General features: G+C 58.8%; 2 protein-coding genes across 8 annotated transcripts in view; both read left to right on the top strand.

Moving 5' to 3' along the window:
* The window catches only part of RAB11FIP5 (RAB11 family interacting protein 5), a 41,906-nt gene extending 33,367 nt beyond the window's left edge, over positions 1 to 8,539 (top strand). For 2 of the 5 annotated variants that reach the window (XM_085018908.1, XM_013996029.3), the window contains exons 4-6: positions 855 to 3,068; positions 5,879 to 6,068; positions 6,341 to 8,539. In XM_085018908.1, the coding sequence (XP_084875034.1) occupies positions 855 to 3,068; positions 5,879 to 6,068; positions 6,341 to 6,544 (2,608 nt within the window). In that variant the 3' untranslated portion in view covers positions 6,545 to 8,539. The remainder of the gene's footprint in view (positions 1 to 854; positions 3,069 to 5,878; positions 6,069 to 6,340) is intronic. The other 3 variants (XM_085018909.1, XM_005662467.4, XM_003354775.5) reach the window with 2 other exon arrangements.
* Positions 8,540 to 10,174: 1,635 nt separating this feature from the next.
* The window catches only part of SFXN5 (sideroflexin 5), a 133,969-nt gene continuing 131,923 nt past the window's right edge, over positions 10,175 to 12,220 (top strand). For all 3 annotated transcript variants that reach the window (XR_014841694.1, XM_003354772.6, XM_085018916.1), the window contains exon 1: positions 10,175 to 10,283. Coding sequence is in view for 2 of the 3 variants with exons in the window: in XM_003354772.6 (XP_003354820.2) it covers positions 10,182 to 10,283 (102 nt within the window). In the remaining variant the exon portion in view is untranslated. The remainder of the gene's footprint in view (positions 10,284 to 12,220) is intronic.

The following is a 12,220-nucleotide window of genomic DNA, read 5'->3' on the forward strand; positions in this document are numbered from 1 at the left end:
GGGACACCCGAAGGCCAGCAGGTGTCTGGGGGAGTGTAAGTGTATTGTCAGGAAGAGGATTTCCCAGGGGGGCCAGGGATTCGTGTGGGGGACCCCGGGAGGCCCCAGGTGATATCCAGAGGAGCTGCTGCTGCTGCCTCTGCTGCTACATCTCAGCCTTTGTCTCTGTGGCAGCCTTGCTTCCAAGGTGGGCCAGTGGGTGCCCTTGGCGAGGGGCACTGCCTGCCAGGTGCCAGGCCAGGTGGATGCCTGGCAGCAAATGTCCTCAGCAGTGTCTTGTCCTCCTGGCCAGGTTCCCTCCAATTGATGCCTTGTCATGGCTGATAACAGCCCCGTCATTACCTCCCATTTCTGCAAGGGCTCTGGAGAAGCCCGGCTGTTTCAGGAGTCAGGATGCCCGGTGCCTGCTGGGTTCCATTATTGTCAGCTTGGTCCCGTTGGATACTTGGGCCTAGCTTTCCTCTGGTCTCTTTAACCCATCCAAGCCAGCTGGGATTTCATTTCCTCTGTCTCAGTCCCTAAAGGGATGTGAGGTGCTTTCGGTTGGTTCTTTAGGTGTCAGTCTGGTGTCGAGTCATCTTCAGCAGGGGATAGTGGTTGGGATCCTGCCTGTTAAATGGGATTATTGCTCCTCAGGGTTGGTGTGAGGATTAAATGGCTCATTAAATGGCCTCATCACGAACACATCAGGGTCCTCCCTCTGTCCCCTGGCCCACGTCCCCGAGCCTAGCCCATGTGGCACTGTGGCACCTCTTCCCCAGGCGGGGGGTGGGGGGCAGGGGTGTGGTGTTCAGCAGGGGCGTTTCCAGTCTTGGCATTAACCAGGAGGCTCACGGTTTTGTCTCCCTCCACAGCCTGGACGTGTCTCCTCAGGTAGAACCTGACCCAGCCGCTCTTCCTCACCACCTCCCCTGCTCCCCCTGTGCTCTGGCCCCCCCCACTCCTGCTCCCACCGCTGCTCCCATGCTAAGCACTAACCTTTTTGCAGCCGCGTCCCCCGCTGCTGCCACTGCTGCCGCTGCCACCGCCATCCCTGAAGCCACCCCATCTGGATTCTTGGGTCTCACCAACCCGTTCCTCACCTCCCTGCAGAGCAATCCTTTCTTCGAGGAGCTCATAGCCGACATAGCACTAAACTCTCCACCTGCTCCCTCTCTCCCCAGTGCCTCCAGGGCCAGCCCCACCCCCCTGGCCTCCCCTGAGAAAGCCCCGCCTGAGTGGGACGACACCTTCAACGTCTTTGCTGCCAGCAGGCTGCGTCCAGAGGCCAGGTGTGAGATCCTGGCCCCTGCAGGAGTGGGGCTGGAGGCGACTGGGCTGCAAGACCCAGGCCCTGGGGCCATGACAGTGAAGGCAGCTGAGCCCCAGGGGCCCCCTGGGGGCGGAGGAAGAGGTGGGAGCAGCGTGTGGCTGGAGCCCAGAGTTCCTCTGGACTTGGGACTGGACCACCAGAGCACAAGTGCAGCTAACCTGGGGCGCCTCGGGTCAGAAGGGGCCCGCCTGACCACCACATCAGCCCAGCTGCACCCGAGAGCCTCGGACTCTGAAGCAGACAGGGAGTTGCCGGCCCCAGGAGGGGAAGCGGGGCAGAGTCCAGCAGACAGTGCGACGACGTCTCTGTTTAGCTCCCCAGAAGTGATCAGCGTGTGGGAGAGACTGCCGGACCCAGACGGTGCCCCCGAAGGCCAGGACGAGGAGGCCTCCCAAGGTGGGAGCCAGCTTTTCTGTGAACTCAACCCCATTGAGGACCCCTGGCCTTGGGATGTGGTCACTGTTTCTCCTGCAGCTGAGACTTCACCAGTCCTGCGAGGAGAGTCTGATGAGCTGCCTCCTCCCCTGATGCAGCCAGAGTCACCAGAACCTGTGCGGCCAGAGTCACCAGAACCTGTGCGGCCAGAGCCACCAGAACCTGTGCGGCCAGAGTCACCAGAACCTGAGCGGCCAGAGTCACCAGAACTTGAGCGGCCAGAGTCACCAGAACCTGTGCAGCCAGAGTCACCGGAACCTGAGCGGCCAGAGTCACCGGAACCTGAGCGGCCAGAGTCACCAGAAACTGAACAGCCAGAATCACTGGAACCTATGCGGCCAGAGTCACCAGAACCTGTGAGGAGTGAGGGGTTTCCTCCACTGGAGCCAGAGCCCGAGTCCAAACCCAAATGGGTGTCGGACAAGGGGCTGCAGCCCAACACACCACCTCCCAAGCCACCACGCCTCTTCACAGCCTCAGATTCCCAGGAGCAGGAGGAGGCAGCGGCAGAGGACGAGGAGGAGAAGGCGGCAGGGGGGCTGAGTAGCAGGGGGTCAGAGACAGGAGAAGACACCTTTCCGAGTGCGCTGGTTGCTGGTCCCCAGGAGGCCACGGACGAGGCCGAGAAACCCGAGGTGGAGTCTGACAGCCATTCTTCCGCAGCCACGCTGGGTGGGCCAGGCCTGGAAGATCCAGCAGAAGATGCCAGTCTTCCTGTGTCTGGGCCCTGCCTCTCTCTGCCCACTAGCTGCCCTCAGGGGTCTGCCCCCACACCCTCTTACTTAGAGAGCTTGGCTCTTCAGAGTCAGCAGATCTGGAGGGCTCCGGAGAGAGAAGGCCCTGAGGCTCCCGAGGCACAGAGCCAGGAGCCAGCCAGAGAGGAGCTTGGGTCCCTGACTGGCAGCTCCCTGCAGGCTGACCTGTGGGCCTCAGAGGAGGCTGCTTTGGACCCCTTCTTGTCTCAGGGGAGCCAAGACCCTCCCAGCCTCCCGTCCACATCCCCTCCAGGGTCCAGGGAATCTTCCATCCATTCTGGTCCAGAAGAGTTGCCCACCCCCCCAGAACCTGCCTTTCCACCGCCCCCTCTCCCACCCTGGGCCAGCCACCGCCACGGGGGACCCAGCCCTCCATGCCCTCCCCTGCCTGGAGCCTGGCCCTTGACCTCTTCCTCCCCACCCCCCGGGGAGCCAGCCTCCCCCACTGGGAGCTCCTCCCCCACCCTACTTGGGGAGGACCGTGCTGCAGTCACCCCAGCCTCCCCGCTTGCGCTTCTGCCCTTGGAGACACGACCAGCTGCGGAGCCACAGCCCAGTAATGCCAGGTGAGCAGCCACCCCAGAAAACACTCTCCAGGAAGAAGGGGAGGGGGGTGCACAGCAGCCCCTAGGCTGGAGCGTCCACATTCCAGCCTCAGCCCCTCCAGGGGTGGCTGAGAGGCTCCTTCACCCCAAGGCAGGATGGTGGAAGCTTTGGAGACAGGAGTCTTCCATGGTCCTGGCTCTGAAGCTGCTTCCCTTGGGATCTTGGACCATCAGGTGCTCCCCATGAGCCAGGGGTCTTGGGGATGATGATGAAGAAGTGCAGGGGGTGAGGAATAGGGTGGGGAGAAGCAACGTGGGCCTACAGGGGAAGGAGGAGGAGAGCTCTGGGGGCGGGGGCCTGGGGGCAGTGTGGCATGTCAGGTGGGGGCCCTGTCCTCCCAGGCAGGCCCTGGGGAGCAGATCATTGAAGGCTGAGAGCCAGCGGGGAGGGCCTGGTACCGAGGTGGGGAGGAGAGCCACGATGCCTTAGAGGACAAAGGCTCAGATGCCCCCCACATACACGTCTCGGAAAAAAGCTTTTCTAGCCCTTCAGGTGCCCTTCATGGGGTGGTCCTTGTGTGCCTGGGATTGTGCTGAGGGACAGTGGATTGGTCTGTTTTGAAAGGATTAGGAGGTCATGACTAGGTGCCTGGTGAGGGGTGACCAGAGCTGAGATCTGGAGACACAGGTCACTGTGGGGACCGAGGTATGACTTAGTGGGGGCAGCAATGTTTTCAGAGGGAGTCTAGCGCTGTAGGAGACCTGAGTGCAGAAGTCGGGGGCTGCAGCCCTCTGGCTTATACCATCGTCATCCAATTTCACTGAGCGTCCACTATGTGTCAGCCACTAAACAGAGATGAAAGACGCTGCTCTCCCCGCTGTGTTCCCAAGGAGGTCCCAATCCAGTAGGGAAGACAGAAGTGAACCTGGGAAGGGAAGCCCCTGGGAAGGGAAGCCCCGGGGCAGCGCTGATACACAGGAAGTGGTGGGAAGGAGTCTGGGCTGTTCCAGTGGGAGGCTGTGATGCTGCTCCCAGAGGTGAGGGACGGGAGGTGGTTACAGCTTCCTTGCTTTGAGGACAGCATCCTCAGCCAGCCCTGCCGAATTCCAGCACCACTTCTAATTCTACTCACCACTTTCTAGAAGTGTATCTGCTTCAGAGTTGGTGTCACCCCTGTACTTGGCACGTTCCTCACATCATAACGTAAACAGGCCACGAAGAGTGGTGCCCATTTCTCAGATGAGGAAATGGAGTCCGTGAGAGTGGCAGGGCTCAGGGTCCCTTGGATGTAGGGGGGCAATCAGACTGAGAGCCCAGACCCCTGGCCCCCATTCAGGATGTTTTCATGCCGCACCGGTTTGCCTCCTGCCCCTCAGCCTAGCCCTCAGGTGGCATGAGGGCGCCTTTACACCCTCATCCTTAACGTGAACTCTGAGATGGGCAGGAGGGACCGGAGTATGTTCTTGTCCCCACTGTCTGCCCCCACCTGGGCTGTGACAGTGAATCCACAGCCCTGCCCCGAGTCCCAGAGCTAGGTGAGCGTCCCTTCAGTGGTGTTCAGGCCTTGGGTCACCTTGCTTCCTAGTCCTAATGGTCCAAATCCTCGGGAAAGTAAGTGTGGATTTTAAGAGGTCTCCTGGGGCGGGTTAGTTGATTTGGAGGCTAATGCCTGCCGTTCGGGGACCTGTGACGAGTCCAGGGGCTGAGGGATCCCAGAGAAGAGTCACCTTAGCCAGCATGGGGGCTTCAGGAAGGGTTCCTAGAGGCGTGGACGGGCACAACTTTGCAACATGAGGGCAGCAGGCAAAAGGACAGTGTTCCAGCCAGAGGAACAGCTTATATAAGAACCTAAACATGAGAGGGAGCACGTTTTCCTTGGGCTGGAGTGAGCAGTGGGGGAGTAGAGGGCCAGGAGGAGAGGGTGGGGCCAGGTGGTGGCAGAGATGGTATTTTCTTAGCCTGCCCGTGGGGAGGCTGAGAGCATTATCCCACAGCAGGATGGACGGGCGGCTGGAGGTGGGCAAGGCTGCCTAGAAGAGCTGACTTAGCCACCGGGTGTGGCTGGGAAGAGGTCCCCCTGGTGCTGGCTTGGAGAGGAGGGGATGGTGCCAGGAGACCAGATGGTGACCTTGGGGGAAGGAGGGCAGCTCACAGGCAAGAGGAGTGGTCCAGGGGTCACCTCGCAGAGAGGTCAGTGCGGTGACAACTGAGGGGTTGGTGGCCTCAGCAGGAACACTTGTGACAGGCCCATGTGGGCCCCCGCCCTGTGCTCATGGGTTGCGGAGTCAACAGAAGGTGGGAGCTTGTACAGGCAGAATGTAGTCCACGTGCTCGGGAGGCTGGGCGAGAAGGAGGAAGAGGTGGGGATGACAGGGTGGGTGCTTGGTAGAGCCAAGGTCAAGGGAGGGCTCCTCAGGCCTGTGTAAGTGCTGATAGCAAGCAGCCAGTGGGGAGAGAGCTGGGCGGCCAAGCATCCTAGTTTCCTCAGACCTTTCCTGATTTTAGCACTGGAGATCCCACATCCTGGGAAGCCCTCCTCCTGGGAAAATAAGCAAACTGGGAGGGTTGATGATCCCCCTAGAGAACTGTTAGAGTAGAGAAGTGAAGGGATTGGCGAGGGATGGAGGGGCTCTGGCAAAGACCGGGAGAAGTGCAGAGAAGTTTGTAGGACCGCCGCTGCTGTCCCTGTGAAGGGAAATGGGGTGGGCAGGTGGCAGAGTGAGGGGGGCAGCCACCACCAGGAGACCTGCTAGCCCCACAGAGAAGGTGGCCCCCTCTTCCTTATGCCACCCATCCCTCCCCATAACGCATCTCCCGTCTGTCTTCACAGTCCCCACCCTGTGAAGCCCCTCAGTGCTGCCCCAGCAGAGGGCAGCCCCGACAGGAAGCAGTCCCGCTCCAGTCTGAGCTCAGCCCTGAGCAGCGGGCTGGAGAAGCTCAAGACAGTCACATCTGGTGGCATCCAGCCTGTGGCTCCAGCCCCCCAGGTTGGCCAGACCGCGGACACCAAGAGGCTGAAGGTGAGGCCTGGCAGGGGGCCAGGGGCAGCAGACCAGACCAGAGGTGCTGGGAAGAGATAGGTGTCTCCAGGTCTGGGGTACAGGGCCGGGCAGGGTGGAGCAAGGAGCGGGCCTGGCTCCCGGAGCCAGAGCCTTGAAGCCAGTTAGGCTGTCTCTGGGAACAGAGACAGCTCCTAGGGCCTGTGCAGGGGAACGGGGTGTGGAGGGGGTGTGGGGGCAGGGGCGTGGTAGGCCTGGGGCTGCCCCGCTCACTCTCCCTCGTCTGGCCTCAGGACTCGGGGGTGCTGGACCAGTCAGCCAAATACTACCACCTGACCCACGACGAGCTCATCGGCCTGCTCCTGCAGCGGGAGCGGGAGCTGAGCCAGCGGGACGAGCACGTGCAGGAGCTGGAGAGCTACATTGACCGGTTGCTGGTGCGGATCATGGAGACCTCGCCCACACTGCTGCAGATCCCCCCCGGCACCCCCAAGTAGCCTGCTTCACCCTGCCCCCAGAAGGGTTGGCGGCGGCCCACTAGCCAGTGGGGCTGGCGCCCTCCCTCTGTCCCTCCCACTGAACTTAGCCCACCCAGACCTGGGTGCAGCCCGGCCTCCGTGGCCACCCCTCGTTTTCTGTCTCTCCTGCCTCGATGGGGCTACTTAGGGCTCCCACTGGCGACAGCAAGTTCTGTGTGCATCGTGTGTCTTTGGGAACCCTGGGTCTTTCTCATCTGCCTGTTTTCATACCCTTGGCTTTGGGGGGGGTCCAAGGAATTGGAACAAAGAATTTCGCCCTCCAGATGGAGCGGGGTGAGCTGCAATTTGATGTGGTATGTGGGACATACTTTATTACCCCTGTTTCCTCCACGGCTAAACCCCTGTCCTCGCCGCCTCCCTCCAGCCCTGGGAGGGCTCCTAGTATCCCTGGGCTGTGGCAGGGACCCAGCTGCCCAGTTGTCTGTGAGTTATGGGCAACCAGGGCACCTCCTCTTCAGCCTCCCGGCCGTTCCCCCAGGAGCAGGGGGCCTGTATGGTCTCGTCTCGTCTCTGCCATGTCTGCTTGTTTTCAGCTGTTGTGGAGTGCGGTGTGGATGGAGGGAGGTGATGTGTGTTCTCCAGGCCGCTCCCTGCCCTCCTCTTCTGACTTTGGCATTGAGAGTGAGTGTGTGAATGGGTGGAGAGCTGGGCCAGGTGTGGGGAGAGCACCTCCTCACCCACCCACCTCTGGGTTTTGGGCTGCTTGTGTTTGGGGGTCAAGCCTCCCACTCTGTTCTCATTGCCTGTCCAGAAGCCAAAAACTCTGTGCTGCTGCAGGGTTTGAACTTTCGAAAACCAATTAAATGTGCCTTTTGTGGGTGGGGTCCAAAGCCTCTGGATGTAGACCTCTCCTCCATGGGGGGTCCCCCTCCCTTCCCATTGAGCACACGGGGTTGGATCTGTTGGGGCCGTGGGGGTGGGAAAGGAGAATGGGGGCAGCCCTGCTGCACACTCTGCCCTCGCCGAGAATTCATTTCAACTAAGGGTCTAGCCAAGCTGCTGCTGCTGCTGCCTCAGCCTCCCTGCCCTCCTCTCCTCCTCCCTCAACCCCAGTTGATAAAGATCCTAAGATAAAAACTACACTCTGCAAGAGGGAGGTCCTACTCTGCGTACACTTAGAGAAAGCCTCTGCTGCCCTCCCATCCCTCCACTAGCTGCTGACCAGCCTGTCCCTCCCGGCCCATGGCCTTGCCTGGCTTGGCTGCAGTGCACTTTGAAACAAAGTGTCTGTCCTTTGGCCCTGCCTCTGGTTTGCTCCCAGAAAACACGACAGGCTTCCCCATGGCACTTGCAGGGCATCTGGGCTGGGGGCACTCTGTCTTAGCAAACAGTGTGGGGTGAGGAGGCGAGGTGGCTGAAGGGGCTATCTTTGGTCTCCGGAGGAGGTGAGAGTTCCTGAGACCACCCCTTCTTCCTGAGACGGCCTGTGGGATCCCTTGGGAAGCCTTGGAAGATGATGTGCTCTGTAGGTGACGTCTTCCTTCTGCCGGGATGAAGCAGAGGAGCCCCGCGCAGGGGGAAAACCCCTGTCCTGCTATCTACCTTAAGAACCCCTCGTCAAAGTTGAGGAGTGTCCGCAGGTGCTCAAGACTTTGGGTGGTCATGGGGGGTTGGATGGGTCTCTCTCCAGGAGGAAGGGGATCACTTTTCCATGAGATGTTCCTCTGGGCCCTGTTCAGGTCCAGACCCTGGTCTTCCACTCACCCTTGATCATGGGCTTCCAAAGTGCCCAGGACAGGGATGCCTTCAGAAGAGTTCTGAGTTGCAGCCCAGGGTTCTTGTCGGCTGTTTCTGCTCCTAGCCACAACTTGGAGGAGAGTTGCAGGTGGCGTGGGCAGGGAGCAGGCACAGTTCTGCTTTGCTTTTGTCTTCCTAGGTGTACCTCCTGTTTATAAAGAGCTTGTTCTTCATGTTTTGAGCACTTTATGAAGAATAAAAAATTAACATACTGCAGGTGGCTCTGTTGTGTTACTCTTTGGATAAGTATATGAAAGGCTTCCTGGGAGAGAAGGAAGCTTTAAATCCAGATGATGGGGTTCTTAGATGACATCGCCCCTGTCCTAACCTCAGAGGCAGCAGCACAGTGTTGGCCAGTGGGCTGGACGCAGTCTTTCTCATTTCCAGGATACCCACACATATTGAGTAATGTGGGGAATGCAGAGGGTTTATAAAAGGCTTGATTCCTACTCTCAAGCTTCTTAGTCTAGTAGGGAAAGATGCGATACAAATCCAAGATACAAATGGTTCTTCCTCGCCCAGCTAGAATCTCTCTCAGCTAGTAAGTTCCATTCCTTGTGATTTAACCTGGATGAAGAATTCACTGCTACAAATCATGCAGTGTCCAGAAGGCACGAGCCAAACTTGCACTTCACCATAAGCCTAAGGAGCCTGGGGGTGGAGGGTGGGGAGAGGTTCCCTGAGGTCAAAACCAGACGTTCCTGCTGCCCTTTGGGGCAAAACAGGCAGCTCGCCCTCTATCCTCCCTGAGTCTGGCTCACTGACCAGATAATTCAGCTGGGAATCTGCTACTCTATTCTGCATGAGTGTGTGCACTATCCACACTGGTGCCTTGCTCTACTGTCTGCCTGCTCCCCTTACCTAAAGTCCTTGGTACTGGTGCTTGTTAAGCACTTCTGAACCTCACCGCCCACTCCCAGTTCTCTTGCTGCCCAGGAATTAGGCCCAGGAGAGATATGTGGTTGGCCAGAGGAAAGTAGAGGTTGCCAGGGCTAAGCCCCTGCTGTTTAACTCATAAAGCAGCAAATATTTGAGCCCCTTCTGTGAGCCCACTCCTGCCAGCACTAAGGACTTAATCAAAAAGTCACAACTTCTGCCCTGTGGCTCTCACAGTAGGAAAGGCAGATACTCAAAACCATAAATATAAATGCAAGGGCTGTAAAAGGAAAGTGCTGGCTACTCTAGGAGCACATAGTGGATTTTGCGGAAGCAGGGTGAGGATCGGAAAATGCAATGTTTAGGCTGAAGTCAGGCGAAGATAAAAAGTTAAGTTCCTCTGGGCAGGGAATGTTCAAGGGGAAGTGGCGGCAAGCACCCAGCTTGCTCCAGGAACTGAGTATCACGGTGGCTGGAGAGCATCGAGGGGCAGGGTAGCGACGGTAGAATCCGCATGAAGATTCCGCAGTGCAATTCTTTGTAGAAATCCTCCCAAGATAATCCTACTCCGTCTGGAGTCTTTGCCCATCTGGTCCAAGGGTCAGCTCCACTTCACTAGGACTCTTCTGGGCTGCAGCTCCAGGAGCGACACCCACTGCAGCAACTCAAACTTCTGGTCGCGTGGAAGCAGCGAGGGGTCTCCCGGTGGTCCCCTATCGAGACCTTAGAGTCGGGTACGCACACTCTTGCCGGACTGCCGAAGCCCGGAAAATCAGCTGCCTGAACCGAGACCTGGTCTAAGTCCTTGCAACTCTCCGCTGTCTGGGGGTGTCAAGTTCCATGACGAGAAAAACTACACTCCCCACAACCCCTTGCGCCTCCGGCTCGCTGCGGTTGCTTATGGCCAATCGGGAGAGGCAGCTGTGGCGGGGGCCGAGGAGGGACATTTTAAAAGGGCCGGAGATTGCGGGCGTCAGTGGCCATGGCGGATACAGCGACTACAGCATCGGCAGCGGCGGCTAGTGCCGCTAACGCCTCGACCGATGCACCTCCTTTCCAGCTGGGCAAGCCCCGCTTCCAGCAGGTGAGGACCGGATTGTGGTTTGCGGGCCGGTGGGTGGCATAGGGAGGGCGAGCAAACTCTTCTCCAAAATCCTCTTTGGCCCCAGGGTCTCCAACCCGCGGCCACCCGGGAGCTTGCAGCTACTGCTTCAGGGGACCTTGGCCAGAGCTGCCTCTTTCTCATTGGTCAACGGGGTGGGCGAGGGCTCCCACCTTAGCTCTCTATTGGCCATCCGCGCCGTCACTCCCCAGCGGCCCGCACCCTCCAGCCTTTGCCTCCCGAGGCGCTCTGTGATTGGCCACTGCCCGCCGCGGCCCGGGATCAGAGCTCCAGGGTGCGAGCTTCTAATGCAGGGTCGCTTGGGCAGTGCTGCCGTGCACTTCAGGTGGAAAGTTGAGTCTGGCCCTGGATGAGAAGTTGGCATGGCCTAGATGCCTTCTAACTTTTTCCCCGGGTGGTGACTGACATTCTTTCCGAGCGCTCACGGAGCCTCTGGGCTGCATCGGGGCCCCGCGGCCCCGCTCCCAGCCCTCCACCCCAAGCTGGTTTCGCGGTGCGCGATGGGTTAGGGCCTCGAGCCTAGGGTGCCCGCCCCTCAGTGACCCCTGTCCCTTCTGGCGGGGGACACGCTGACGCAGATAGTCGGCCGGCTGGTGCCCTGCCGGAGATGGAGCGAGGACGTGGGGGAAGAGCCTGGGTACCGAGGAAACGCTGTGTCATCCCGGGGGAAGGCAGGTGGGAGGGTCCGTGTCCCCGGGAGCCCGTCCCAGCCCCCTTCCCCTCTGCGACCTCTACGGAGGGTCTCTCTCACCTGGGCCCTGTCGCCGTCGAGCGCTTGGCTCTGTCCGACTGGATATGATTCTTGGGGGCACGGTGACAGTGGTCTCTTTCCTTCGGGATCCCCGACACGGCGTCGCTAACTCGCCCTCGGCCCAGAAGACTGGGGTCGAGCCCGCAGATCAGATATACAGCCCGGGCTGGAGGCTGGGAGGGGCCGTTCTCACGCTGCAGACCCCGGTGACCTGCTGCCTCCAGCGCTAAGGAAATGAAGATTGTTAGGAAAAGGGGCAAAGAGACTCGATTATAGTGAACCAGGCTTGCCTCGTGGAGGTGGACAGATAGAAGTTTGCAGGAAGAAAAGGAAATTGCACAAAGGTCGGTGCGTGGTTGGTTGGTGGTTTTGATGGTGGTGGGAGAGGGACGGCTTCCAGCAGAGTGGCGCACTGAGCTTTGCTGATAATTAAGGAGTTGTGCCTTTGCGCCTTCTGAGAAAATGTCCCGTTGTTCTAAAGCAGGACTTTAATCCTTAAAAAAAGATCTCAGCATGTAGGTATCTGAGGCAAGACTCTTGTCATCCTCCCAGGGCAGGGTGCCACCTAGTATGGCCTTTGGGGGCTGGGGGACTAACCGCCTTCCACGCCCTCCACACACATCCTACTCCTCCTTCAAGACTGAGTTAAGCCCGCCTCCTCCTAAATACTTCCTCCCTTCTACCTCTGTGACTTACCCCCTGGTGGGGCCAGGTCTCCCTCCTGCCTGCCTCTTTGGCAACCCCAAATAGGATCCTCAAAGGTCAGCCAGCCCTGTGGTCCTCTAGTACTTTTGTGTCTGATTTCTTGGTCTCGTCAACCCCTGTGCACACCTTTTGGGAGGGGAAGGGTGATCTTGCCTTTTCCTTGTCTCCATCCTACCCTGAGATGGGCTAGTAATGTACTGAATAAAGATTTGTGGGTTGTTTTTCTCCCTGTACCTGTTCTGGGACATTCAGTCACATGACAGACACTTGAGAACCTTCTAGTGGCCTTAATGACTGAGGCCTTTGCTGTGATCACCACTGAAGCCATAAATGCACATTAAAAAAAAAAATTAAAGCATATTTGATATACAGTGTTGTGTCAATTTCTGCTGTACAGCAAAGTAACCCAGTCAAACATATGTATCATAAATGCACATCTGAG

Source organism: Sus scrofa, chromosome 3 (genome assembly GCF_054392235.1).
Source record: "Sus scrofa isolate SSC_HxYL_T2T_F1_AM1 chromosome 3, Sscrofa_HxYL_maternal_Yorkshire_Landrace_v2.0, whole genome shotgun sequence".
Classification (NCBI taxonomy): domain Eukaryota; kingdom Metazoa; phylum Chordata; class Mammalia; order Artiodactyla; family Suidae; genus Sus; species Sus scrofa.